General features: G+C 50.9%; 1 protein-coding gene across 22 annotated transcripts in view; it reads left to right on the forward strand.

The window, feature by feature from the left end:
* Positions 1-22,699, forward strand: part of TTC39A (tetratricopeptide repeat domain 39A) — a 59,084-nt gene extending 36,385 nt beyond the window's left edge. For 14 of the 22 annotated variants that reach the window (XM_045371212.3, XM_074007061.1, XM_045371203.3 and 11 more), the window contains 13 exons: positions 260-324; positions 3,467-3,566; positions 4,306-4,371; positions 6,279-6,387; positions 6,905-6,972; positions 7,063-7,122; positions 7,738-7,899; positions 13,568-13,659; positions 15,213-15,333; positions 19,393-19,504; positions 19,899-20,013; positions 21,063-21,179; positions 21,736-22,699. In XM_045371212.3, the coding sequence (XP_045227147.1) occupies positions 260-324; positions 3,467-3,566; positions 4,306-4,371; positions 6,279-6,387; positions 6,905-6,972; positions 7,063-7,122; positions 7,738-7,899; positions 13,568-13,659; positions 15,213-15,333; positions 19,393-19,504; positions 19,899-20,013; positions 21,063-21,179; positions 21,736-21,859 (1,311 nt within the window). In that variant the 3' untranslated portion in view covers positions 21,860-22,699. Of the gene's footprint in view, positions 1-259; positions 325-3,337; positions 3,567-4,305; positions 4,372-6,278; positions 6,388-6,904; positions 6,973-7,062; positions 7,123-7,737; positions 7,900-13,567; positions 13,660-15,212; positions 15,334-19,392; positions 19,505-19,898; positions 20,014-21,062; positions 21,180-21,735 lie in introns of all 22 variants that reach the window. The other 8 variants (XM_074007016.1, XM_074007001.1, XM_074007010.1 and 5 more) reach the window with 1 other exon arrangement.
* Positions 22,700-27,149: the final 4,450 nt, after the last annotated feature.

Below are 27,149 nucleotides of genomic sequence, written 5' to 3' on the forward strand. Positions count from 1 at the left end.
TACTGTTAATCATCGGGCGTGGCCCCTCCAGGCCTCTCTCCAAGCACAGAGTAGTGTACCTGTGAGGCTGGTCCAACCCTGGGCATTTTAGAGGTTTTGCTGAGCCAAAGAGCAGGGAGGCCTGGTTTGGCTGATCTCTGACCTCATCCCCCAAGGGTTCCTCACAGGGAGGGGCAGTCAGGCCCAGAGCCTTGCATGATCCCTCTCAGCCTACGGCTGCCCACCTGGGCCAGGCGGTCAGCATCTTTTCCTCCTGCAGGACGAGAACATGGTGAGCTTCATCAAAGGTGGCATCAAAGTTCGAAACAGCTACCAGACTTACAAGTGAGTGGGGCTGGCCATCCGCTTGTGGAGACTCTGGGTCACAGCCTCTGCTGTGCTGTTCCCCTCAGGCGGCTTTGTGGGAGGAGAAGAGTACTAACCAGGGCCAGAACCTAGGCTGTTGATGCAAGCCAATTTCCATGCCCTCAGGACCTCAGTCTCCTGAAATCATATTCCCCTGGCTTTCTGGCTGTGTCTCTTCCCTTTGGTCCCTTGAGTGCTTACTCCCTGCCTGACCCTCTGCTGGGGAAAATAAGACACAGATTCTGCACAGGCTGGTCTGGCAGGGGCAGGGAGATAGCCACACGAACAGCCATTTTGGGAACAGCAGCAGAACTCCCACAGATCTGTTAAGGCCCAGTCCAAATGCCACCTTCCCCATGAAGGCTTCTTTAACTCTAGTACACAGGAAAGGTATACACACACACACATGCATACACACACACACACACACACGTGGACACACTCTCTGCAGGCCAAAATCACTTTCGTGCTATCTCTGGATCCCTGACATTCAAACTAGCCCAGGCCCAGGCCATGTTTATGAATGAAGATTCAGTCCGGAGCGTTTTTACCCAACATGGCTCCATAATCCCTTATCTATGGTTCCCACAGCAACAAAAGCTCTGAAAATCCAGTCCCCCACTCACCAAGTGTTGCATTAAAACTTATTTCCATTAAAAGTTGATTTGAGGCCGGACGCAGTGGCTCAGGCCTGTAATCCCAGCACTTTGGGAGGCTGAGGCAGGCGGATCACCTGAGGTCAGGAGTTCGAGACCAGCCTGTCCAACCTGGTGAAACCCTGTCTCTACTAAAAATACAAAAATTAGGTGGGCGTGGTGGCAGGTGCCTGTAATCCCAGCTACTCGGGAGGCTGAGGCAGGAGAATCACTTGAACCCGGGACGCGGAGGTTGCAGTGAACTGGTATCATGCCACTGCACTCCAGCCTGGGTGACAGAGCGAGATATCGTCTCAAAAACAAAAACAAGGGGGGTGGGGGCAAGAGTTTTAAAGAGAGTAGATAAGGTTTGAAATATGCAGAGGATTATGCAGAAATCACTATGGAAACAGCACAAGAGTGACTGGCAGTACGGAGAAGCCCAGCTGAAGCTGGTGATGATAAATTTACGGTGACACCAATCTTACTACACCTGCTCAGTAGTCCACATGCACCACAGAGAAGGCAGATAATTTACTTCATGCTTTTTCCATCAGGCAAGAGAGACAGAAAAATAATATTGCAAAGGGGGCTAAGGATAGACATGAAGCTATAGACCAAAAGACAGGGGAATAAAGTTTTACTTTTACAGGAGGAAAATAATTCATGGTGGTGGATATTGGGGATAGTTGCATAATAATGGAAATGTAGTTAATACCACTGAATTGTACACTTAAAATTGGTTAAGATATTAAATTTCATGATATGTATATTTATCACAGTAAAAAAAAATTGAAAAAAAGAGGAAAAGTAAAAAAGTCTTTTTTTTTTTTTTTTGGAGATGGAGTCTTGCTCTGTTGCCCAGACTGGAGTGCAGTGGCACAGTCTCAGCTCACGGCAACCTCTGCCTCCCGGGTTCAAGCGATTCTTCTGCCTCAGCCTCTCGAATAGCTGGGACTACAGATGTGCGCCACCCCGCCTGGCTAATTTTTTGTATTTTTAGTAGAGATGAACTTTCACCACATTGGCCATGCTGGTCTCGAACTTCTGACCTCAGGTGATCCGCCTGCCTCGGCCTCCCAAAGTGCTGGGATTACAGGTGTGAGCCACCGCGCCTGGCCTATTTATCATCTTTATCTCCCCCATTTAATGTAGGTGCTTCCCTGCAGGGATATTGTGAACTTGTTACAAGGTATTGCTAGGGTATAATGTACCATATAGCATGTGGACATCACGTTACCTTGGGGGCCTATGCTAGAAGTTTTCTAGGAAAACCAGACAAGTGCTCTGGCCCCAGCCTCCCTACCAGCTGCCAGAATGATGTCGCCAAAGCACACACCTTGTCAGGCCACCCCTTGCCAACTCCCAAGGCTCCTCTTGCTCTTAAAAGAAGTCCTGGGTTATTGCTGAGTCCTTCCTGGGAGTTCGCCCCTGCCCTGCTTGCCACATCTCCCACTTCACTCTGCCTTAGGTCCTTGAGACTTCCCCCAGTTCTTCAAATATGCCAAGGTGGTTCCTACCTTAGGGCCTTTGGACGTGCTGTTCTCTCTGTCAGAAACACTTTCTGCACTGAGCTTTCTGTACCAGATTTCAGCTCAAATGTCACCTCCTCAGAGAAGCCTTTCCTATCCCCAGACTAGGTCAGGTCCAAGGATTCTTCTCCTTGGAGCCTGCCGTCACCCTCATAGTGATTTAATGGGGGGAGGGAGGGTCTGTCCCTTAAAGTGAGAATGCTGTGGGGGCAATGGCTTGGTGACTTTGGTCCCTGCTGTCTTCCAGTGCCTGGCACAGAGAAGCCTCAAGCTTGCTAATTGAAAGCCTTCAAAATGCTGTCAGCCCAGGAAGGAGGCAGACACATCGTTAAAGCCTCTGTCCTGCCTCAGGTGGCTGGGCTAGGGGCTCTGTGCAGTTGGTAACCAGGAGAAATAGAGTTGAATTCCAACCAGGAGACTCCAGGAAGACTTCCTGAAGGAGGAGGTGTTTGGGCTAGCCCAGTGGTTTTCAGCTAGGGGTGACGTCCCCCTCTGAGACATTTGGCGGTGTCTGGAGACATTCTGGGTGTCCAGCTGGGGAGAGGATGCTACTGGCATCTGGTGCTCAGGGGCCATGGATGCTGCTAAACATCCTAAGATGCCCAGAACAGCTCCCCTGCCACCCCCAAAAACAAAGAATTATCCATCCCCAAATGTCAGCAATGCGGAGGCTGAGAAAACCTCTTTTAGACAGGATGTGGAGTACCAACAAATGTCCAGAAGCTGCCCATGGCAGAGTGTGCCAGGGCCCATACGGCTGAAATTCAGGGGTGAGGAGTGTGTTATCATGGTGGGAGATGGGATTCGAAATTCCTCAAATATCAGTTCTCAGGATCACCAGAACTGTATGAATCCACCACCAGGGAGTTTACCTGAGGCCCAGCTGGAAGGGGTCCCCGCCCCTAACCCCCATCCCCAGCAGTGGCTGAAACAGGACTTGGCATCTCTCTGCAGGGAGCTGGACAGCCTTGTCCAGTCCTCACAGTACTGCAAGGGTGAGAACCACCCGCACTTTGAAGGAGGAGTGAAGCTCGGTGTGGGGGCCTTCAACCTGGTGAGTGCTCCTCCCCCATTTCCACAGCGCCTGGCTCGAGCTCAGTCTCCCCTTCTGTCCCTGACTCGTCTGGTCACTGCCAAGTGCCCCTGCACCTGACTGTGTGCTGGGCACCGGGATCCAGAGATGACCAGATGTGTGGCCAGCCTTCAGGGACTCACAGCTGGGGTAGGGGTGGAGTGGGCGCTGGAGCCAGCTCCAGAGTCCATCAGTGCATTTCTTCCCAAGTCCGGCCAGTAGCTTGAAATCCACTGTGGTAGAGCCTTCACAGCACCTGACCATGGCACACATAATAAATCAGGGCATTCTCTGCCCTAGAGAGCTGCTGGCTACACATTTACCAGTGGCAGGGAAGGAGACAGTCCTGAAACCAGCTGATGACTTAGAGGGGACAGAGAACTAAGTCTTCCTCCTGCATGGAGTGGGGGAAGGTTTCCTGCGGGAGGGAGTGAGCATCTGTGCTGGCTCCTGAAGGATTCCTAGGAGTTTCCCAGCTGAGGAGGGGCTTTCAGGCAGAGGGATCAGGAAGTCTGGGAAAACTGCCTGATCAAGGGAGGAGGAGCTTCCCAGGGAAGATTTTAGCCTCGGGAACCTAGGTGGCCAGGGGCCTTTCCAAAGTTAGAGGGGTGGCCCTCTCCTCTCCAGGTAAAGCCTGTTAAAGAGCAGGCCTTGGGACAGTGGGGGTGGCCCCTGCCCCCTCTGGGTACCTTCACATGCTTGATTACCTCCTTTCTTGCAGACATTGTCCATGCTTCCTACTAGGATCCTGAGGCTGCTGGAGTTCGTGGGCTTTTCAGGAAACAAGGTAACCACCTGCTTCCTAGCACCCCTGACCTGCTCAGCCCCAAAACTGGGGCTGGGCTGGACAGGGTGGGGCTGACAGGCCGCAGGGCCTAGGTGCCCGTCCTGGCTCAGCCCCTCTCATTGTATGACCCCGGACAATGCCCAGACCTCCCTGGGCCTCAGTCTTCTCTCCAGGCGAATGGGGCTAGTGATCCCTGCCTGGCCCTCCCAGGGTGCAGAGGCTCTGGGTGGGTGGGGGTGGCTATGAAGGGCAGCTCCATCAGTGGCCCAGGATCACACATTCTCTGAGCCTGACAGGTGTCAGGAGCTGGTCCCTCTTTCTATAGATACTGCCTCACTTCAAGACTTTGAGCAAGTCCTTCCCCAAAGGACCATTTTCTGGTGCTACCACTTCATCCAGCAGATGCCCGAGGGAGGCCCTACTGGGCATCAGACCTTGAGGAGGAACCAGAGAACTCAAGCACCCAGAGACTTTACTGAGGGCAAGAACCTGAGTACCAACCCCAGGTTGAAGGCAGCAGATCAGGGAGGGCTTCCTGGTGGAGGAGGCTTCGTGTGGTAGAAGGAGCATTGGCCTGGAAGTTAGGATCTCTGGGTCAGTCCAGCCTCATCCCCTTTTCTCTGTGACTCTGAGCAAGTCCCTACCTTCTCTGAGCCTCTTTTTAGTAAAATAAGGACCTTGTTATGGACCAGATAAGTGTTTCTCAAATGTGCACTGACCCTTACTGATATTTGCCACAAGCACGGACCTCTCTTTTATAATGTATATATTACTTTTCTCAAAAGTGACTCATGACTTTTACTGAAATTGATTCAAAGGAAACATGTCTACACAAACCTCCATATTATTTGGCATGATAAGAACATAATCATAAAAATAAATACCACAAGGGCCCAGCCACCTTTTGGAAAGCCCAGCTAGACTATGTGGTGGGCCCGGGTTCAGCCAGGGCTGCCTCTTTCTGAGAAAGGGGGCTCAGGGTGAGAGAGTTCAAACCCCGCGAGCAAAGGACTGGGGATTTCTCCTGGGCACCACCAAAGGATAGAAAGATAACTGAGAAGGGAAAACGCTCACGGTGACTCAGTGTTTCCTGGCGCCTGCCCACGGACCCCTGAAATCTTGGCTGCCCTCTGCTGTCTGAGCTTTGGAAAACATTGGCTAGAGGCTGTGAAGGTCTCTTTCAGTTTTGTTTCCTTAAGAAAGCACATGGGTCATGAGTAGGACTTCAGGATGATGAAGGGAGGGCCCAGAGGTGAGGCAGTGTGGCCGGGCCAGGCGGGTTGCGGGACCTACTATGCCAGCCTGGGCTTCCTCTTTATCTCGAAGGCAGGGGAGCCATGGAGGGTTTGAGGCAGGAGTGAGGCAGGTCAGATTTGTGTTTTAGAAAGAACGAGAATGCTCTCGAGGACAGACCAGGGCAGAGACTGCAGACAGGGAAACAAGGTGGGGGGTCTGCCCCCAGCCCCTCCCCAGCCAGGCTCTGGAGGCTTCTCCCCCAGGAAGCCTTCCCAGGCCCCATCTGTGCCCTGAGCCCGTGGCTGGGATCATCCACCTCCGTGTCTCTCGTGCTCCCAGCCAGACCTGGGTTGCTAGAGCCCTCAATACCCATTGCAGGGCAGCTGAGCCGGTGACTATAGGGAGGGTGGGGAAGGGGCTGTGGAGAAGGTGGGGGACACCTGAGACCCGCCAGGCCTTTGTCCTGGCCTTGGCAGCCATGTCCCCTTCCCCCAGGAATGTGCTGGGGCACTGAGGGGCAGCCCCTTGCTCAGGGCCACGCAGCTGACCCGGCCTCCAGGGTTCCAGCGCTCTTCCGCCCCTTTGCTGGCAGCACTGCCCACACAGCTGTCCAGCTGCCTCCCAGGCCCCTGCCCTCTCTGGGAGCCTCACCCACCCTCCCGTCCCCTCAGGACTATGGGCTGCTGCAGCTGGAGGAGGGCGCGTCAGGACACAGCTTCCGCGCTGTGCTGTGTGTCATGCTCCTGCTGTGCTACCACACCTTCCTCACCTTCGTGCTCGGTAGGTGCCCCTGTACAGGGGGACCTGGGGCCCTGGGGTTTGGTCGTCTCCAAGGGGGCAGGAGAATGAGGGACTACAGACCCTGCTCATGCCCCTGCGGCTAGGGATAGGGGTACTGAAACCAGAAACAGAGCCACATCCACTGTCCTGGGGACTGGCCTGCTGACGCCCACTGCCTCACAGTGTGACTAGGTTCCAGCCTCAGTTTTCTCATCTGTGAAATGGGGGGGGTGGTGCCTACCCTGTGGAGGGTGTGAAGACACTGTGTACAGCACCTTATGGTTCTGGGCACAGCCTTGGTGGACACAGGCTCCTGGTTATCGAGCCCTGTGAAGTGCTTGGGGCGATATCTGCACTGCCTTATATAATCCTCATGTCACCCTAGGGACAGGGAGAATTATCCCCATTTCACAGAGGGGGAAGGGGAGACCCCGGGAAGCCCCTACTGGGTTGCTGGCAGGATCACAGGAGCCAGGAGTGCTGACATGTTCTGTGTCTCCCCCACCACCTCCTCCAGGTACTGGGAACGTCAACATCGAGGAGGCCGAGAAGCTCTTGAAGCCCTACCTGAACCGGTACCCTAAGGTGAGCCCCATGCGCTGCCCGGTACCTCCAGCCCACAGACACCCACAGACCCCCACGGACCCACACGGACTTGCATATGTGTCATTGCAGGGTGCCATCTTCCTGTTCTTCGCAGGGCGGATTGAAGTCATTAAAGGCAACATTGATGCAGTGAGTGATGGGGCTCTGGGCCGGGGCTGGGGATCCCTCGGGCTCTCCCAGGCCAGCAGTAAGTCAGGCCCATGTGACATACTCAGGGACAGGACAGACTGGGAGGGGGTCCCCAAGAGAGAACCAACCAGAGAGCAGGAGAGGGAGAGGCCCTTTGGACACAGCAGCCTGGGAAGATGGAGGAGGAGGCATTTGTGGTGCCTGGGATTTTGACTGGGAGATATAGGACTGCAGCATTGCAGTGGAAGGAGGTGCGGGGAGGTGCTTGAGGGAGGCAGAGGTTAGGAAAGCCCATCTGTTTAGGGCATGGCCATTAGGCTGGAGTCTGGTACCTCCCCTCCATTATAGCTCTGTCCTGTTCTTTCAATTTGTTACAAAAAACCAGAGTCCCAGGCGGGGACTGTATTTAGGCCCAAGGTCATGTAAGACTTAGGAGGTAAAACCAGAACTGGAGGCCAGATCTCCTGGCTCCTGGGGCCCCACCTGAGCCTAGCACAGGGTTGGACCACCATGACCTGGAGAGGCCCGGTCTGCTGTGGTGTTGGGAGGTGCAGAGGATGCAGAGGGGTTGGGGCTGGGTGGGCACCCATCAGGCTGACCAGAAGGTGCCTGCAGGCCATCCGGCGTTTCGAGGAGTGCTGTGAGGCCCAGCAGCACTGGAAGCAGTTCCACCACATGTGCTACTGGGAGCTGATGTGGTGCTTCACCTACAAGGGCCAGTGGAAGATGTCCTACTTCTACGCCGACCTGCTCAGCAAGGAGAACTGCTGGTCCAAGGTGGGCTGATGCCACGTGTTAGGAGCATTGGGTGAACAGGGCTGACTGTGTGCCTCCAGACCAGGGGCCAAATCCCTAACTTTTTTTTTTTTTTTTTTTTTTTTTGAGACGGAGTCTCGCTCTGTCGCCGGGGCTGGAGCGCAGTGGCCGGATCTCAGCTCACTGCAAGCTCTGCCTCCCGGGTTTACGCCATTCTCCTGCCTCAGCCTCCTGTGTAGCTGGGACTACAGGCGCCCGCCACCTCGCCCGGCTAGTTTTTTGTATTTTTTTAGTAGAGACGGGGTTTCACCGTGTTCGCCAGGATGGTCTCGATCTCCTGACCTCGTGATCCGCCCGTCTCGGCCTCCCAAAGTGCTGGGATTACAGGCTTGAGCCACCGCGCCCGGCCCCAAATCCCTAACTAAACACAGATGTCTCAGCTGAAATCTAACATAACCGTAAATTCTAATAGGACTCAGGCTTGGAAGGAACTAAAGACCACAAGAGAAACTTCTGAACCACAGTGTGTAACAAAGAGACTTCTAGTCACAAAGGACAGAAACATGGCTCCCTCTGTCCAACAGAACTGTCTCTATGGTAGAAATGTTCTACTTCTGCACTGCCCACATATGGTAGTCACCAGTCACATGTACACAGTGAGCACATGAAATGTGCCTAGTGCAGCTGGGAAACTGATTGCTTTCAGTTTTACTTAATTCAATTAACTAAATGTTAAATTTAAATAGCCTTTAGGGCTAGTGGCCACTATATTGGACTTATGCAATTCCAAAACACAAAAGGCTCATATAACTGAACATTCTTGGCACTTCCGACTTCAGGTAGGGCTGGATCCAGGAATTCAAATGAAATGTCTGGCTTGGTCTTTCCATCTGTGACTGTGCTCTATCCTGTGACATCTTTGTTTCTGCGACATCTTTGCAGGAAGCTTCTCTCCATGTGACAGGCAAGGTGGCCATGGGCTGCTTCTACTCACATCCTCCCCTTGGTTTCAACCAGAGTCCCACAATTCAGCCTCACTGGTCTGACTTGTCACATGCCAATGCCTGGAACAGAGGGGTGGGAAGATTCTTCATGGGCTGAGAGTAGGAGAGGAGTGGTTCCACAGAAGAAAATGATGCACCCAGAAATAGTGGAGGGATTACAAGATGCCATATAGGCAAAACAAAGCCAAACAGATGCTTGCCTACCAAAGATGAAATTTATCATGGTAAGTATTGAAATAAGTGTTAGCTTGTACCATCATAGTAATGATAGTGCAGAAATTGGAACCAAGAGTCTTAGAACCACCTAGCTCAGCAAACGTCTAATCTGTTATTTGTAAATACACAGGACATGTGTCTTCATGGCTTCATCCCCTGCCCATAGCAGACATTGCTAATCAATCCTCTGCCATGAGCCTGGCTGTGACCTTAGATGCTTTCCCTGCAAAGCTCCAGGCAGCTGTTAGAACTGACCCGCATTGGCACCTGTTAGGAGACCTGTCATCTGCATCTGGTCCCTCCCCCTCCTCCACATGGAGGTCTCTTTTCAGTAGCCCTGCCTGGGGACCAAGCTGGAGGGGAATTCTCTGGGTCTGGGGCAGGTGGGGCTAGGGAAGGGAACAGGCTTCTACTGAGCTCTCAACGTGTCTGGCTCCTGTCCTGTCCTCCACACCACACCCAGTGAGGAGAAGTTATTATCTCCATTGGGCACATGAGGGCCACTGACACTAAGCGAGGACTGTGACTTTCCCACCCACATGGCTGTTGGTGACAGACACTGGATTTGAGGACAGTCCTGTGTGACTCAGAGGCCTCTGCTTCTCTCTTGCTCCTAGAGTCCTCCCGAGGAGTCGGGGCTTGCCCTGAGCCCACCCTGCTACTGAAGGTGCTTCCTCAGGCCCAGCTCCCATGGCCCCCACACCCCCTCCTACTCCCAACAAGGACAAAGCCTCAGGGAACCTTTTTTCTTTTTTGAGAGATAGGGTCTTGCTATGTTGGTCAGGCTGGTCTTGAACTCCTGGGCCCAAGCAATCTTCCCATCCCTGCCTCCTAAAGTGCTGGGACTCCAGGCCTTAGGGAACCTTTTTGAACTGAAAGTGACTCTTGAAGCCTTCCTGTAGAGTGAGGTGGGTGGCTGGGGCTAACCACATGGGGAAAGGGAGACCTGGTGGGGGCACACAGCTGCTATATAGAGGAACAGAAGGTGGGCCAGGCCTCCCAGCTGTCAGCAAGTCTGGCTCAGTTCCTAGCCCGCTGGGGTGGCCAGTCCCGCTCTCTCTGCAACACTCTCCTCCTGAGGACTTCCTGTGAAAAACGGGGGTTGTAACACTCTTGAGTTCTGGGGCCCCACCCATTTCTAATCTCCAGAACTTGGCCATCGCAGACTCCACCAACTTATAGTCCTGGGGCCTGGGCCTCTGGCCATTGCCATAGGCACCACCCGCTCTGTGCAGGCAGTGCCCCTCTCTGCCAGGATCCTCCGAGGTCAGCTGCTGGGTCTGACCCGCAGACCCTGACTGAGTGATGGATGAACAGAGTACGCAGACACAGGCTTGCCTGTCAGCAGATAGGGGACCCTTGCCAGAGTTAGCAGCAGCCCCCATAAGCCGGCCATGCTTGCATTTATTTAGTACAGATGTAATGACAAAGGCCTAAAGCAAACTCCATTTCTGGGTAATTAACATTGTGCCCCCCGCCCCACCCCCGGAGAGAGCAGTCCTCTGCTCCGATGATTAAAGGCCAGGTTCTGAGGCCTAAGTAAACTAACTTATCTAGATCAATTCCCTTCTTGTTATCTACTCTGAGAGAACTCAGCTGTCTTCAGCCACATCCTTTCCCAAAGCTTTTGCAAAACCTCCCAGCCTTCCAAGAAGGTTTGCTGCTTTATATAATTTTTCCCACCCTGACCTATCTCCTACAGTCAGCCCTGTGGAGGCCTTTGTGTTTCCCCCAGTGCTGGCAGCCTGGAGGCTTAGATGGCCAGAAACAAGGCGGTGACAGTGGCCTGCTCAGGGCTTGGGAAACCCAAGGAGCTAAAGGCATCCTCGGGCAACCCAAGAGGACAGGAAGGCTTCTGAGGAGAGACCTCTGAGGTGGGTCTTGGAGAGGAAGGATTTAGGGAGGCAGAGTGGAGGAAGTGAGAGGACACCCCAAGCCGAGAGGGCGGCAGGACCAAAGGCTCAGAAGCCAGAGCGTTGCGGAGGGGCTCTGTGCCATGGGGTGAAGAGTCTGCACAGCAGAAGAGCAGGGGGCCTGTATCAGGGGAGACAGCTGCTCTTTTCCCCCAGTGTGGCCGCCATACTTCTCTGGAGAGCTGGGGCATCCACAACTCTCAGTCACAGCCTCCATCCTAACCCTGCTGGTGCTGTGAGGGTGAGCTGTCTGTGGGCAGGAGGGAAGGCTCTTGGAGGTGAGCCTGGTGGAGAAGGGATAATGGCATCCCAGGCCGAGGAACAGCACAGGCAGAGGCCCGAGGAGAGTTTAAGGAGTGTAGGGGAGGAAATGGCAGAAGATGAGCCAGAAAAAGAAAGGTTAGGGCAGGCCATGGAGGACGTGAGTGGCTGTTTGGGCTTTATCTAGCAGTAGGGGAGCCCTGGCAGGCTTGTGGCTTAGATAGGTGCTTTAGGAAGCCCACCAGCAGTTGCTGGGCCATCCCCACTTGCCAGGTCCTGTTCTAGGCCAGGAAATACAAGAGTGAGCAGGAAAAGACCCCCTCTGAAGGCTCACATCCTAGTGGGGAGAGAGACAAGAAACACAGATATGCAATATAACATGATGTCTGGTTCCAGTAAGAGAAGTGAAGAACAAGCGAGGCCGGGCGCAGGGAGTGACGGGAGGGGCTCCTTTGTAAGGGGAGGTCAGGGGAGGCCTGTCTCAGAGGACACCAGAATGGAGCGCAGGAGCAGTGCATGGCAGTCACAAGCAGGCCATTTGGGCAGAGGGAGCTGTGTAGGGCAGGGCAGGAGTGTGTTCGATGTGTCCTGGGAGCAGCCCGGAGGCCGTCGTATGGCTAGAGTGTGGCGGGTGTCGGGGAAACAGTAGATGTCTCCTGAGTGTGATGGGATACAACCAGATTTCCAGAAGGGACTGACGTGAGCTGACTTAAAAAGGTCAGCGTGCGAAATGGCTTGCAGGGGACAGGAGTGGGAGCAGGGAGACAGGAGACAATGTGTACCAGGACAGCAGAAAGACATCCCGGGTAGCCTGGAACAGGGAGACGGTGTGGAGATGGTGGCAGTGCGATAATGAGAGCCGTAGGGCAAGGCCAGCAGGATCCTAGAGTGAGACGGGAGGTAAAGTCACTGGGACTTGGTGCCTCCACGTCAGGGGCAGGGGAAAGGGAGAGGACAAGGGCAACCCTGGAGGTTAAAGATGGGACCGGGGCCAGGCGCAGTGGCTCATGCCTGTAATCCCAGCACTTTGGGAGGCTGAGGCGGGCGGATAACTTGAGGTCAGGAGTTTGAAACCAGCCTGGCCAACATGGTGAAACCCCATCTCTACTAAAAAATACAAAAATTGCCAGGCGTGGTGGTGCATGCTTGTAGTCCCAGCTACAAGCCGGGAGGCGGAGGTTGCAGTGAGCCGAGATCGCGCCATTGCACTCCAGCCTCAGTCTGGGCGACAGAGCAAGACCATCTCAAAAAAAAAAAAAGGTGGGACCGGGAACAGGTTTCAGGGAGGGAGACTCTTCCCACAAAGACCAGCTTTTCCTCATGCTGTAAAGGGCGGGTTGAGGCCCGGGCATGGGTGGGGCTGCCAGGTGGAGGCCGCTTTCCGCCTGCTCTAGGCAGGACTCCCGGATGTCCGGCGCCCTTTCCTCTCCACCCTTTCTTAGCCAAGAGGCAAGAGCTATGGTTCGGAACTTGGCCACCTGAGGGCAGCACAGAGCCAGGCTCCTGTCTCAGGACTTCTGAGGAAGGGGCGTGGCGTGCAGGGAGAACTGGGTGGGGTAGGGGTTCTCCCGCAGGGCCACGGTTTCACTGTCAGGGCTGGCTGTGCATCTAGTGGGCAAGGCCGTGGGGTCGACTCCCGGCTCTGCCCCAGTAGCTCTGGGGTCCCAGGAAGCAGAGGTAGGGTACGGACTCCTTTCTGGCATTGGCTTTGGGATCAAGCGAGGTGCCGGATTTGATGTGCCTGGCACACAGCAAGGCAGATAGTTCTACCAGAGTGGCCCGAGCTGAGCCGACCCAGGCCCTGCTCACGTTTCTGGCTCAAGCCTCTTTTTTTTTACAGCCCGTGCTTCATCGTCTATTGATAATCCACACACATCCTGTCGCCTCCTGGCTTTGCTCAGCCCCTTCCCCTTGGCTGTAAGGCCCTGTCTGGGGCCTCAGGGAATTTCCCCATTGCCCTTCAGGGGCCCACTCTGAAGGTGTTGCTTCCCGGAAACCCCGATTGAGCCCCTGTCCTTGTGTGTCTGCCGCAGCCTCAGCCTGTCCTACCCATTACTAGTTGCATGGGTTCTTCTTGCCACTGCTTCAAGTGGAGAAGAAGGTGGCTGCTTTGACATGGGTTGTCCTGGATTCCGGTCTTCAAGTTGCTTCAACTTCTTACCTTCGTTTTTCCCCTGGGGCTTGGAGACAATGCGAGCTCCTATGCTGGGCCACGTGAGGTCCGTCTGCAGATTCCAGCCGGGCTGGGGCTGGAGGAGGGCTGCTCACACCTGGCTGTTGCTCTGTCTCACACAGGCCACCTACATTTACATGAAGGCCGCCTACCTCAGCATGTTTGGTAAGGAGGAGTACAAGCCATTCGGGGACGACGAAGTGGAATTATTTAGGTGGGTCTCACCATCGTGCTCCCACTGTGTAGGCCGCTATGGACAGACCAGCCAGGCTATCCTGAGCTGTGGGCACTGCGGAGGGAGGAGTAGGGTGACTCCCTGCCCCCACCCCAGGACTGACCCACCTGCGTGTCCTCCCCTCCCATTGCCACCCCATGCTGCTGCTACTGGTGGTTGGAGCCCTTTGAATTTCTTCAGAAGCTTTCTTTCACAGAAATGGTTTTGTCAATATCATCTCCCTCCAAGTCTCTTTCATGTGGGCAGTAGGACAGATATGGCCACCAAGGTCCGGGGAGGGAAGGTCTTTCACTCTGCTGAGTTAACCTGAGACACTCAGAGAAGCACAGTGGAGAGCTGAGAGTCGAAATCGAACAAACAGGAGTAAACCCAGCCTCTGCTTGTTCTTAGCTGTGTCACCTGGGACAACTTCGGCATCTGTAAAATGGGAATAACAACCTCCACCTCGCAGCACTGTTTTGCAAATCAACTAGATAATAAATGTAAAGAGCCTGGCATAGAACTAGGAGCCTAGAAGCTGCCCGCTAAGTGGTGGCTGTTTTCATTCTTCCTGTACCACCGTATTTGCTTCCTGTGAAGCATCTTTAGAGCAGAGCTCAGCCGTGGCAGGTGGAGGATGGAGCTTGGAGCCTTCCTCCAGTCTTGGTGAGGTTGACCCCAATTTGCAGACCTGGAAGTGGGTATAATATGGGCCTCCTAGGCTACTGCTGTCACAATAATAGGGCATTCATCACTTCCAGAGTGTCAGCTGCTACAGCAGGTTCCATGTCCCCTCTCAGATGACTCTTCCAGAAAGCCTAGGCGGCCAGGTGTCATTACCTTCATTTTAGAGATGAGGAAATTAAGGCCAAGAGAGGTTCTACAGTGAATAAGCAAACGAAGAGTTTGGGGGGACCTCACACCCACATCCAGCTGTTTCCTGTGCCTAAATGGCTCAGGCCTGAGGTCACAACCACACCCAGTGACTGTGGCAGAAATAGGAGGAGGGTGGGATGGAGCTGGGTGGGTGAGGCCCCAGATGTGGAGGCGTGCCTGGTGGCATACCGCATTTTGCTCTGTCCCTGGAAACAGCTGAGAAGGTGAAAACTCTAGAGTCAAGAGTTAATTAAGGGTTTGAGCTGTTTGGTGTTGGGTAGGTCGCACCCTTTCTCTGAGTGTTGGTCTCTCCTGTGAAATCAGGATTAAACTTCTCTTGAGTCCTCCCCGGAAATGGGGCCTGGGAGTGGAGGCGATAACTAGGAGGCAGGACTGGCCCAGGGGTGTTTGGCACACTGGCACCTCTGCCAGCTGGCGGGGAGGAACCCCTTGCCCAGCCATAGGAAGTGGCCAGGTCTTGGGGCAGGGTCTCTAAAATAAGACCATAGCCGCAGGCTATTTCAGACCTAAAAGGCTCTTTAGAGTCCAACACTGTCATTGTACGGATGGGGAAACTGAGGCCCAGAGAGGGGCCAAGCATGGCTAGGTAGGCTGGGGACCCTCCGCCCTCTCCTACTCTTTTTCATCCTCTCCCACCCTCCCCATCTCTTTTGCAGAGCTGTGCCAGGCCTGAAGCTCAAGATTGCTGGGAAATCTCTACCCACAGAGAAGTTTGCCATCCGGAAGTCCCGGCGCTACCTCTCCTCCAAACCTATCTCGCTGCCAGTGCCTGCTCTGGTGGGTAGGAGGTCTGGACTGGCACTGCCCTCCGGGTATAGGACTGTGAGGATTCACTGAGAGCCACAGCCAGGGGGAAGTGGATGAGGAGAAAGACCTTCATGCCTCAGGGACCTGGGGAGGGTTTCGCAATTCACCTGCGAGTCTGACCCAGCCTCTACCCCTTAGAAAGAGATGGTCCACTGGGGCTGGGAGTGGAGAGACAGGCAGGCTGCAGATAAGAGGCAGAGAGGGTCGCCCTCCTGGACAGATAGCCCCATGTCGCTGTGCCGAGGCAGAGGCATCACCCGGCTGCCTGTGATCCCAGCCTGACTGCTCCAGTCTTGTCACAATGATTTTCATTGTTTTCACGGTCCCCCTCACTGGGCCAGCGTCTTCACGTTATATTCAACTCTGAACTCACATAATAGCCAACATTGTTATTGAGCACTTGCTCTGTTCAAGGCTGCCCACACCCATTGCCTGTTGCCTCATTTGAGCCTCACATCAACCCTGTGAGTAGGCGCTGCTGGTATCTCCATTTTACAGATGGGGGTAACAAGACCTAACAGATCAGTAGAAAGATCAAATAACTTGCCCAGGTCACACAGCTGGTGAGTTGGAGTCAGAATTTGAACTCAGCAGTCTCGGCCCACAGCCCATATTCTGAGCCATGGTTGTGATGCTAATTCTATGCATGATTTGAGTAGGCATCCGATAAAGTTCCAGCTTGCTAAGAGTCCTTGTTATTCAAGTAGTAAGGGAGCCGGAAAAGTAGAAGGAAGCCTGCTTGAGAGACCTTTTTTTGGTCCTGGCTGTACTGTTCATTAACTGAATAGCCTTAGGTCGGTTCCCTCTTCCCCTTATGTAAAATGGCTATAATAATAGATTCCTTTCCCATTTCACAGAGCAGTTATGAGCATGAACAAGAAAAATGTGTTAAATACTTTATCAGTTGAAAAGGTCAATATTTGGCAGGGCGCGGTGGCTCATGCCTGTAATCCAAGCACTTTGGGAGGCCGAGGCGGGCGGATCATGAGGTCAGGAGATCGAGATCATCCTGGCTAACTTGGTGAAACCCTGTCTCTACTAAAAACACAAAAAATTAGCCAGGTGTGGTGGCAGGCGCCTGTAGTCCCAGCTTCTTGGGAGGCTGAGGCAGGAGAATGGTGTGAACCCAGGATGCGGAGCTTGCAGTGAGCCGAGATCATGCCACTGCACTCCAGCCTGGGCGACAGAGTAAGACTCTGTCTCAAAAAAAAGGTCAATATTTCTATAGTTTGATTCAGCATTTACAACCTGAGTATTTCTAAAGTTTTAAAATATTTTATGGTTTAAAATATACAATAGGCCAGTCATGGTGGCTCACGCCTGTAATCCCAGCACTTTGGGAGGCAGAGGCGGGCGGATCACCTGAGATCGGGTGTTTGAGACCAGCCTGACCAACATGGAGAAACCCCGTCTCTACTACAAATACAAAATTAGCCGGGTGTGGTGGTGCATGCCTGTAATCCCAGCTACTCGGGAGGCTGAGGCAGGAGACTCTCTTGAACCCAAGAGGTGGAGGTTGCCGAGATTGTGCCATTGCACTCCAGCCTGGGCAGCAAGAGTGAAACTCCGTCTCAAAAAAAAAAAAAAAAAAAAAATCCAGTAAAGCTATTGTTATCAAGTGGAACAGGAGGATATTGTAGGAAGGGCAAGGGAAGCAACTATACCAAAAACTTAGGGGAGAATTTCCCAAACTGTAATCTGCAAAATACTATTTATGCATTAAATGATTTCATTTGGGAAAGACTGGCCTAAACACAGTTTATATACTATAGACTTTCTTGGAGTCTTATATATTAATCTAAGAAGAAGCTTAAAGATATGTTTTTTCTCTAACTTATTTGGCCACAGAATCATTTTTAATTTTAATTTTTATTTATTTGTGGGGAAGGGAAGAATCCTTTTTTAAAAAATGAAACATTTGCTGGCCGGGTGTGGTGGTTCATGCCTGTAATCCCAGAACTTTGGGAGGCCAAGGTAGGTGGATCATTTGAGAGCAGGAGTTCAAGACCAGCCTGGCCAACATGGTGAAGTCCCATCTTTACAAAAAATTCAAAAATTAGTGGGGCATGGTGTCATGCATCTGTAGTCCCTGTTCCTCAGGAGGCTGAGGTGGGAGGATAGCTTGAGCCCAGGAGGTCAAGGCTGCTGTGAGCTCTGATAGTGCCACTGCACTCCAGCCTGGGTGACAGAGTGAGACCCTGTCTCTAAAATAAAATAAAATTAAACATTTGCTAACTTGGAACCAGAGAACAATTTGAGAAATACTGATCTAAACTGAAATTCCCTTCCTAGAACATAATAACAAGAACCACAACAATAATGTCTTTCTAGAACTTTATGGCTACAAAGCGTTTTCACATCCATTACCTGGTTTGACAGTTTAGGAAATGCGCATTTAAGCAAACACAGTTACTATGAATGAAAGTTTAATTTAGTATTATTATTTTATTTTATTTATTTTTAAATATTTATTTTAGAGGTGGGGGTCTCACTGTGTCATACAGGCTGGAGTGTAGTGGTGATATCATAGCTCACTGCAGCCTCAAACTCCTGGGCTCAAAGGATCTTCTCATGTCAGCCTCCTAACTACAGGCGAGCACCCATGCTTAGCTACTATTTTTATTTTTTTGTAGAGACAGTATCTTACTGTGTTGCCCAAGGTGGTGGTGAACTCCAGGGCTCAAGAGATCCTCTTACCTCAGCCTCCCAAAGTGCTGGGATTACAGGCATGAGCCACCATGTTCAGCCTAATTTAGTATTCTGAGCTTCCTGGCAGTCAAGGCAAAAACAAACAAAGAAAAGGAACCAGTAACCTAACAAAGACAAGGTGGAAATAAATTTTTTTTTTTTTTTTTTTTTTTTTTGAGACAGAGTCTCACTCTGTCACCCAGGCTAGAATGCAGTGGGGTGATCATAGCTCACTGCAGCTTAGATTTCTTGGGCTCCAGCAATCCTCCCACCTAAGCCTCCCAAGTAGCTGGGACCCCAGGCTTGCACCACCATGCCTGGCTAATTTTTTTTTTTTTTTTTTTGGTGGAGATGGAGTTTTGCCATGTTGTCCAGGCTGGTCTCGAACTCCTGAGCTCAAGTGATCGTGATCCACCTGCCTAAGCCTCCCAAAGTGCTGGGATTACAGGTGTGAGCCACCATATCTGGCCCCAAGATTTTTTTTTTTTGACGGTGTCTCTGTCACCCAGGCTGGACTGCAATGGCGCCATCTTGGCTCACTGCAACCTCCGCCTCCTGGATTCAAGCAATGCTCCTGTCTCAGCCTCCTGAGTAGCTGGGATTACAGGCACGTGCCACCACACCCGGCCAGTTTTTGTATTTTTAGTAGAGATGGGGTTTCACCATGTTGGCCAGGCTGGTCTCGAACTCCTGACCTCAGGTGATCCACTCACCTTGGCCTCCCAAAGTGCTGGGATTACAGGCGTGAGCCACTGTGCCTGGCCCCCCAAAATTTTTTTAATTAAAAAAAAAAATCTAAGAAAAAGAAAAAAAGGAATCAGATGTGTTTTAAGAGTCTCAATGATGGTAACTTCATTCTAAAGGAAATGGAATATGAGTGTCATTATTTAGCCTGTTGCTTTGGGAGAATAGGAGTAGGAGAGAAGGTGACATAGCCTTAAATTCTGTTGTCCTGAAATGTGTGTATGGAGCATGGCCTGGTCCTCAAAGGACAGAAAGTGGCCCCAGAGAGGTTGGGAGAAAGGACGTAATAGCACTCAGGGAGGGCATGAGCAGAAAAATAGCTGGAAAACTTCGGCAGCTATGAGCAGCACAGTACGGACACTGGTCCATCTTACATCTGCACTGGGGTAAGGTGAGAGCTCAGTACGAAATCAATGATAAGGCTCCCATGATCCCCTCAGGCCCACAGCTTCACAGGCTGACTGAGACCTGTTATGGATGATTAGAGCTAGAAGGGCCTTTAGGGAACCTCTGATCTGAACTGCCCATTTTGTAGATGGGAAAACTGAGGCCCCATTAGGAAAGAAGCCTGGGACTGACTTGCCCTCCTGCCTTCAGGAAATGATGTACATCTGGAATGGCTACGCTGTGATTGGGAAGCAGCCGACACTCACAGATGGGATGCTTGAGATCATCACCAAGGCGGAAGAGATGCTGGAGAAAGGCCCAGGTGACTTCCCTCAGGCCCTTGAGCCTGCCAGGCTAGGTCAGGTTTTTACAGCTGAAGGTTCCCTTTGCCAAAAATGTCCTTCCCCCGTTCCCTACCCTGGCAATTCTCCTTTCCCTCTCTAGACTGAGCTCCTCCAAGCAGCTGTTCCTTGTCCCCTTGGTAGGGTCAAAGCCTCTGGGCTCCCACAGCCATGGGGCTTCCTTCAGTCCTGACCTCACTGTATTGTCATTGTCTCAGTATTTGCCTTTCCTTCTCAGATGTGACCCCCCGTGAGGACAGGGACCATGTCTGATTTACCTGTGTCCCTTTGACCTAGCACAGAGTAGGGGGCTCTATAAGTAACTGCTGCAGAAATGAACAAGTCTGTCTTTTTCCCTCACATCCCTATTTGCAGAGAACGAGTACTCAGTGGATGACGAGTGCTTGGTGAAATTGTTGAAAGGCCTGTGTCTGAAATACCTGGGCCGTGCCCGGGAGGCCGAGGAGAATTTTAGGAGCATCTCTGCCAAGTAAGTGCCTCTGCAGCTGCTCCTGCTCGGTCTGAGTCTCCTGGGTAGAATATTCAGGGCTTCTCCATCCTCATGCCCACTGCAGTGGCTGACCCTAGCCAACCCCCGCTCACCACACAGGTACTAAACTAGTGTCCACTCTTGCCAGGACTTGTGCCGGGACCTGTACAGATAATTCAGACCTAGCCTCCCAGTGCCACCAAATTGCGTGACTACAGGAGCACATACACGTTGTTTCGAGTGAACAGTGTGCCCTGGAGTTTGTAATTCAGCAACTCTGTCCTTGCCCTCGGGGAGGGCAATATGACAGATGGCAAGCTGTAGGCAGCCCAACCAAGGCTCATCAGGACCATGCTAGAGGAAAGCAGAGAGGACAGCAGGTGCCCGAGGAGGGACCTGAACTTCATGGGAGGTACTAGGAAAGGCTTTCCAAGGCTGACGTTGAAAGTGGGAAGTTCATCAGGCGGAGAAAGCAAGGGAGGACAGGTTTGAGGTGGAGTAGGGACAGCATGCACCAGTGCATGGACACAGGAAAGACACCTGAGGCGGGGTGACGGCGATGGGGTCTTTGCCTGCCTGGGTGAAGTCATAGAGAGAAAAGATTGAAGATGAAATAAGGAGGGATAGAATGAGAAGGGCCTGGATGTTTTGTTCACAAGGCTAAATTGTATTCCAAAGAAGAGAGCCAGAAAGGGCACCGGGCAAGGAAGATATCTCCAGGGCAGCATGGAGGTCGGGTCAGAGGGGACAGGTCAGAGGGGACAGGTCAGAGACAGGAGACTTTACAGTTCAATAAATCATTCAACCTGGAGAAAGGGAGGTTGGGACTTAGGTGGCGGTGGATTAAGGACATGACAGGAGCCATAAGTTGTCAGGGAGCTGGAGCCCAAGGTTACACACAGGATGGGAAGGCTTTGTTGTGGATCCCAGCCTTTCTATAGCTTGGTAGTGGGAACCTCCCAAAATTGCAGTTCAGGTTAGGAAATCCTCACGTGCAGTTTGGGAAAGGCTCAGGAGGAGGAACCTGAGCCATGTCTTCTGTTCTGCAGTGAAAAGAAGATTAAATATGACCACTACTTGATCCCAAACGCCCTGCTGGAGCTAGCCCTGCTGTTTATGGAGCAAGGCAGAAATGAAGAGGCCATCAAACTCTTGGAATCTGCCAAGTAAGCCTTGGATAACCTATCTGTCCTTTGCTCCCTCTGAACTCAGCTCAGGAACTGGCTGGGGACAGAGTTGCCCAGACAGCAGTGAGTGGAGTTGCTAGCAAGGCCAGTCTGGCAGTCTAGAGGGCGGACCTGTGTCCCTCGGAATCCAGCTGTCACCTGTCATAGGAAGACTTCCTTCTTAATGTATGAATGGGCAGTTAGACCCCCAGAGGTAGGAAGTAAGTTCCCAAGGTCACATCAGAAGCCAGCTGCACGGCTGTGTGAGGACCCATGACTCCTGCCTTCCAGGCTAGAGGTCTATTCCCTACAACCACCCCTTCAAGCTTAGGAACCCAGGAGGACCAGGAGTGGTTCCAGTGGGCATGATACCAGGGGTGAGGGGCCACAAACCCTCCTGGTTAACTCTCCCACTGGGCAGGGCTCAGTGCTCTCGGGACCCAGGAATTTCTCTACAGTCCTTCCTTGGCTGGCGGGGCTCACACAGCTCCAACAGGAGGAAAAGCATCTCTGGGAGCAAGCAGGCTCATGTGTCTGATTCTCTGCTCAATTCCAGGCAAAACTACAAGAATTACTCCATGGAGTCAAGGACACACTTTCGAATCCAGGCAGCCACACTCCAAGCCAAGTCTTCCCTAGAGAACAGCAGCAGATCCATGGTCTCATCAGTGTCCTTGTAGCTTTGTGCAGCAGTTCTGGGCTGGAAGACAAACAGACAGCTGGACAGAGCTCCTGGAAACATTTCAAAAGATCCCCTCCCCCTGCCCTGCCCTGCCTTTGGGGTCCACCGGCGCTCCAGTTGGATGGCACGACATGGGTATCTGTGCAGAAGCCAAGCTTTTCACCAGTGTGGCCAAGGGCCTTTGCCACGGGCAGAGCAGGTGGAGCCCTCTGCCTGCCTATCACACATACGGGTACTTGCTTTTCACTGTGATGTTTAAGAGAATGTATGAACAGTTTACATTTTCCTTAGAAATACATTGATGGGATCACAGTTGGCTTTAAAAACCAACAACCACCAACCACCTGTAAGTCTTTGTCTTCACCTATTATCATCTGGAGGTAAATCTCTTTATATGATGATGCCAAAGGGCAAATTGCTTTTCAAATTCAGCAAGTTCTTAGCTTGTGTGACTGAAGGGCCTTCAGAGGACCTGAGGAGTGCCTGGGAGAGGCTGAGCCTCAGGCTTCAATGCTTCTGGGGTTGGGCACGAGGATGCACACAGACATCCACTACCTTACTACTCACACTTCATTTCACTCCTTTTGTAAATTTCCAATTTAAAAATCAAGCACGTCTTTTTAGTGAGAGAAAATCTGAGCTCTTGTGTAGAAAAATCCATCTCCACCAGTAGGAAATGCCAAGGCTTGATGGAAGAGCCGTGTGGCCCTTTCTGTGCCAAAGCCAGGAATTTTGGGGGGCAGGAGGAGGTTCTCAGAATCCAGTCTGTATCTTTGCTGTATGCCAAACTGAAACCACTGGGAATAATTTATGAAAGATAAAAATCTTCTGTACTTCACTCCAAGGTACATTTACTTACTGACAGCATTTTTCTTAGAACTGTTATTCTTGACCTGTTGTGTATGTGTTAGATTCTTCAATTAAGAGACAAGAGACATTTAAGTGATAAAATTTATGCCCTTAAGGGATCGTGCATCATATATTTCAATAAAATATGTGTTGCAGGCATCCTTAGGCCGGGCAGAAAGTCTTAATCAGAAGCCACACGGCCTATGTATGTTTTATTTAGACCACACAATGTTTTAAACTTTTTGAATAAGTTACCAGCATTCACAAATGGGGAGATTTCACAAATGAATCTGGTTCCTGGCCTGTAATTTAAAAAAATAAAAAATAAAAAAAGATCTGGCAACATTGAGCCGCATTCCCATGAGGCAACAATCAGCTAGAGCTAAGTCGAGGCTACTTTAAACACTTCTGTTACCTTTCTGGCCCCTCAAAGCATCTGAATTTGCAACCTCTGGGATTGTTAAAGTGAGAACTCAGGTTCAATGACCAACACCAGGTTTTACCCTTCACTTTCTAATGTCAGCACACTTCAACCTAACCATTTCCCTTTAGGGAAAATCATGTACCCAGTAAAAATATTCATCTGTGAAACGTTACTCCCCAAATGCATGAATGCAATTTCTATAAGAGAAAAACCAGTTAAACTTTCCAATCTTCCAGCATTGCTGTATTTAGCAAACACAGTATCTGCCAAGGGGCTGGGTTAATATATAAAGATTCAGTTGGTCGGTCATGATGGCTCACTCCTGTAATCCCAGCACTTTGGGAGGCTGAGGTGGGTAGATCACGATGTCAGGAGATCGAAACCATCCTGGCCAATATGGTGAAACCCTGTCTCTACTAAAAATTACAAAAAAAATCAGCTGGGCGTGGTGGTGCATGCCTGTAGTCACAGCTACTTGGGAGGCTGAGGCAGGAGAATCGTTTGAACCCGGTAGGCAGAGGTTGCAGTGAGCCAAGATCACGTCACTGCACTCCAGCCTGGCAACAGAGGGAGAATAGAGTTTTGTTAGAATGAAACAAAAGAATATCCTCCACAGAGGGTAATCCCTTTGCAAGCTATCTCTTCTCCAAAGCCTGGATGCTGGGAGACCAACCTGTTTCTAGGCTCCTGGACAGGACAGGGTAGGGTGGTAGAGACAGGCTGCAGGAGGACAGGCCTCCATGGCTTCCCCACATGTTGGAATGCTGCCTGGTGCTGTATCAAAGCAGCACTACTCACAGGACACCAAACATATACTTTGGAAAATTGCAGTTTACAAAAAAAAACTTTATCTCAACGTTAATTTCAGGTGCGTTTTTTTGTTTTGTTTTTGTTTTTGTTTTTGTTTTTGTTTTTGTTTTTTGAGACAGAGTCTCACTATGTCACCAGGCTGGAGTGCAGTGGCACGATCTCAGCTCACTGCAACCTCTGCCTCCCAGGTTCAAGCAATTCTCCTGCCTCAGCCTCCTGCGTAGCTGGGAGTACAGGCACATGCCACCATGCCCAGCTAATTTTTGTATTTTTAGTAGAGGTGGGGTTTCACCATGTTGGCCAGGATGGTCTCGATCTCCTGACCTCGTGATCCACCTGCCTCGGCCTCCCAAAGTGCTGGGATTATACAGGCGTGAGCCGCCGCGCCCCGCCACGGGTACTTTCATTTCAAAATTTTGTCAAGATGATTTCCTTGTCAACATTTGCTGTTGATTTCCTGCTGGGCTTCATTAATTAACCCTATTTCACTTTTACCCTGCTGCCCTGATAAGATAAATCAGTGGGTTTTGCCTCCTATATCCCACCTGCAAATTCTGAGATAATCTATCAAAAAAAAAAAATATATATATATATATATATATATGTGTGTGTGTGTGTGTGAAGGACAATGAAAACACTGGGTTTCTAACATCACCATATCCTTCTTATGCAAGGGCCTTAGGAAGTGAAAATTCTGTCATAGGCTCTCAGTGAGTCATCTGTGGTCACTGCTTCTCTAATAGTGCAGACCTTCTCAGCACATCTGCCGTGGAAAGGCCGCAGATCAGGTGGAAGGTTTGAGCCTGGAAATAAGGAGATCTGAATTCCGGTCCTGACTTTGCTACTGATTTTCAGCGTAACCTTGGGAAAGTCACAGATACTCTAAAAATGAGCAATTTGGACAAGATTAAGGCTCTTTCCTGCCTTCTACAGTTTATGTTGCAAAATGAGGCAACAGATACACTTCCCTACCTTTCTGCTAAAGCCTTGCGTCCCTAAGCAATTCAACCTGAAATAATAGACTTCCTGAGGGGCTGTACAGTAGCTAGAACACCCAGAGAGCAAGTAATCCTCATTTAGAGAAAGTCTAAATCCTGTGCCCCACAGATGAATTCAGTTGTTAGGGAAGTAGCAACCATGTAACATGATCTGCACAGGTCCTTGGCAACAGAAAGTCTACCTCAGCCTCTCTCTGGTCACAGGCAGAGTGGCTTCTAGCAGTGTGCTGGGCCCTCAGCTCTCCTGTGGGTGGGCAGGTTGCCCTATTATCTCTTGAGCCAGAATGGGAGTGTTTCCAAGACAGTTATCATCATTCACAGCAGAGAGCCACAACCTGACATCAAAGCCAGGATCCTAAAAGGCCAACACCAACTCAAGATTTGGCTGAGGTCCAGGTGGGAGAGTCCCAAGTGAAGAACGGCATCAAGAGGTTTTAAGAAAGCTCCAGTGCACTGAGTACTAGAACCATTCAAGGGAATCATCCAGACCCTTTCCTCTGGAGTTACTCCCAAGTTCATTTCTTCTAAGATGATGGGAGTCGATAGTCTTTTCCTTGTTTACTTCAAATTTAAAGCCTAACAGTGCCTTCTCAACATCCTTAGCATCATCACATTAATTCAGTCATACATGAGAGGTGTCTGGATTCTGAAATCCAAGTAGCAAATGGGAACTTCTCACGCCCACCCTCAGATGCAGCTTTCCAAGGTCAGAAAGTGCCTTCTGCTCGGGTTAGCATGGCTTGTTTGAATTCCAGTGCAAAGTTCATTACTGATCAATAGGCTAGGTCCACAAACAACCTCATTTGGGGGCTTGAAAAATCCATTTCTAAATGAGTAATCTATGACTGCTTCCACTGTATAAAGTCAACTGTTAAGTGACAAAATAAGAATAGAGCTCTTTGGGAAGACAGAATTAACTATTGAAGGTCTCTATGGACTGTTAAAAGTTGATGTTTGGCTGGGCACAGTGGCTCACATCTGTAATCCCAGCACTTTGAGAGGCTGAGGCAGGTGGATCAAAAGGTCAGGAGATTGAGACCATCCTGGCCAACATGGTGAAACTCCATCTCTACTAAAAATACAAAAATTAGCCGGGCGTGGTGGTGGGCACCTGTAGTCCCAGCTACTCAGGAGGCTGAGGCAGGAGAATTGCTTGAACCCAGGAGGTGGAGGTTGCAGTGAGTCGAGATCGTGCCTCTGCACTCCAGCCTGGTGACAGAGCAAGACTCTGTCTCAAAAAAAAAAAAAAAAAAAAAAAAAAAAAAAAAAAAGTGGATGTTTAAGTTTAATCAGAGACATCACAGCTAATGTCTCACAAATGACTAGATCAGGTTTGTTTTTCTTCCTCCACATTAACAAACACTTCAGAACATCAGACACCATATGCTCTGGGGAAAAGAATAAAAGCTAATATTTATTAAATACTCATTATGTGCCAGTTGCTATTCTAAGTACTTTACATTTATATAATCCTCATAATATTTATGTAATCCTTTGGAGTGGGGCCATTGTCATTTTGCAGATGGCAAAACTGAGGCACGGGTAAATAAGTTGCCTCAGATCACACGATTATGCAGCAGAAAGATTTGAAGACAGGCTGCTGAACTCTAAAGCCCGTACTTTGCTACACTGTTGGTCAAGCTGTAAAATCCTGTGTAAAGTTAGACCCAGCTTACACTGACTCATGGGCCACTGTGAAAATGGAAGAACTACTGGCTAATAGCTCAGCCGTTGGCGATGCTCGGCTGCAAACACATGGAGCATGTCTGTGTGGCATGGTTCCCTTTGGCACTTGGCATCATGAAGTAGGGAGAGGGCCTAACTTGGAAAAAGCCAAAAGAAAAGCAATCCTTAAACAACAGTATCTGCTCAGAAAATCATTGAGGGATGATGGAGGAAAAGGCATGATCCAGTCCCCACTTGGATAGGTAGAGTTCCAGTCAACTACTCCACAGATGGGAAGTGAAGCCTGCACTGAGGCTTGATGCATAGCAAGTCACGTGTTAGGAGGAGCTTGGTATAAGACAATAAGAAAGAGGACCACTGGCAAACTGGGAAGCATATGATGCCAAAGGCACTAAAAGCTATTTTATAGTTTAAGCACTTAGGAGTGCTTGGCTAAGCACATCACATTTGTGGGTCAAAGTGACCCATGGGCCACAGCTTTGTCCTCCTGGTACTGAGATGACTTCCTACAGTTCTCTGGA

Source organism: Macaca fascicularis, chromosome 1 (genome assembly GCF_037993035.2).
Source record: "Macaca fascicularis isolate 582-1 chromosome 1, T2T-MFA8v1.1".
Classification (NCBI taxonomy): Eukaryota; Metazoa; Chordata; class Mammalia; order Primates; family Cercopithecidae; genus Macaca; species Macaca fascicularis.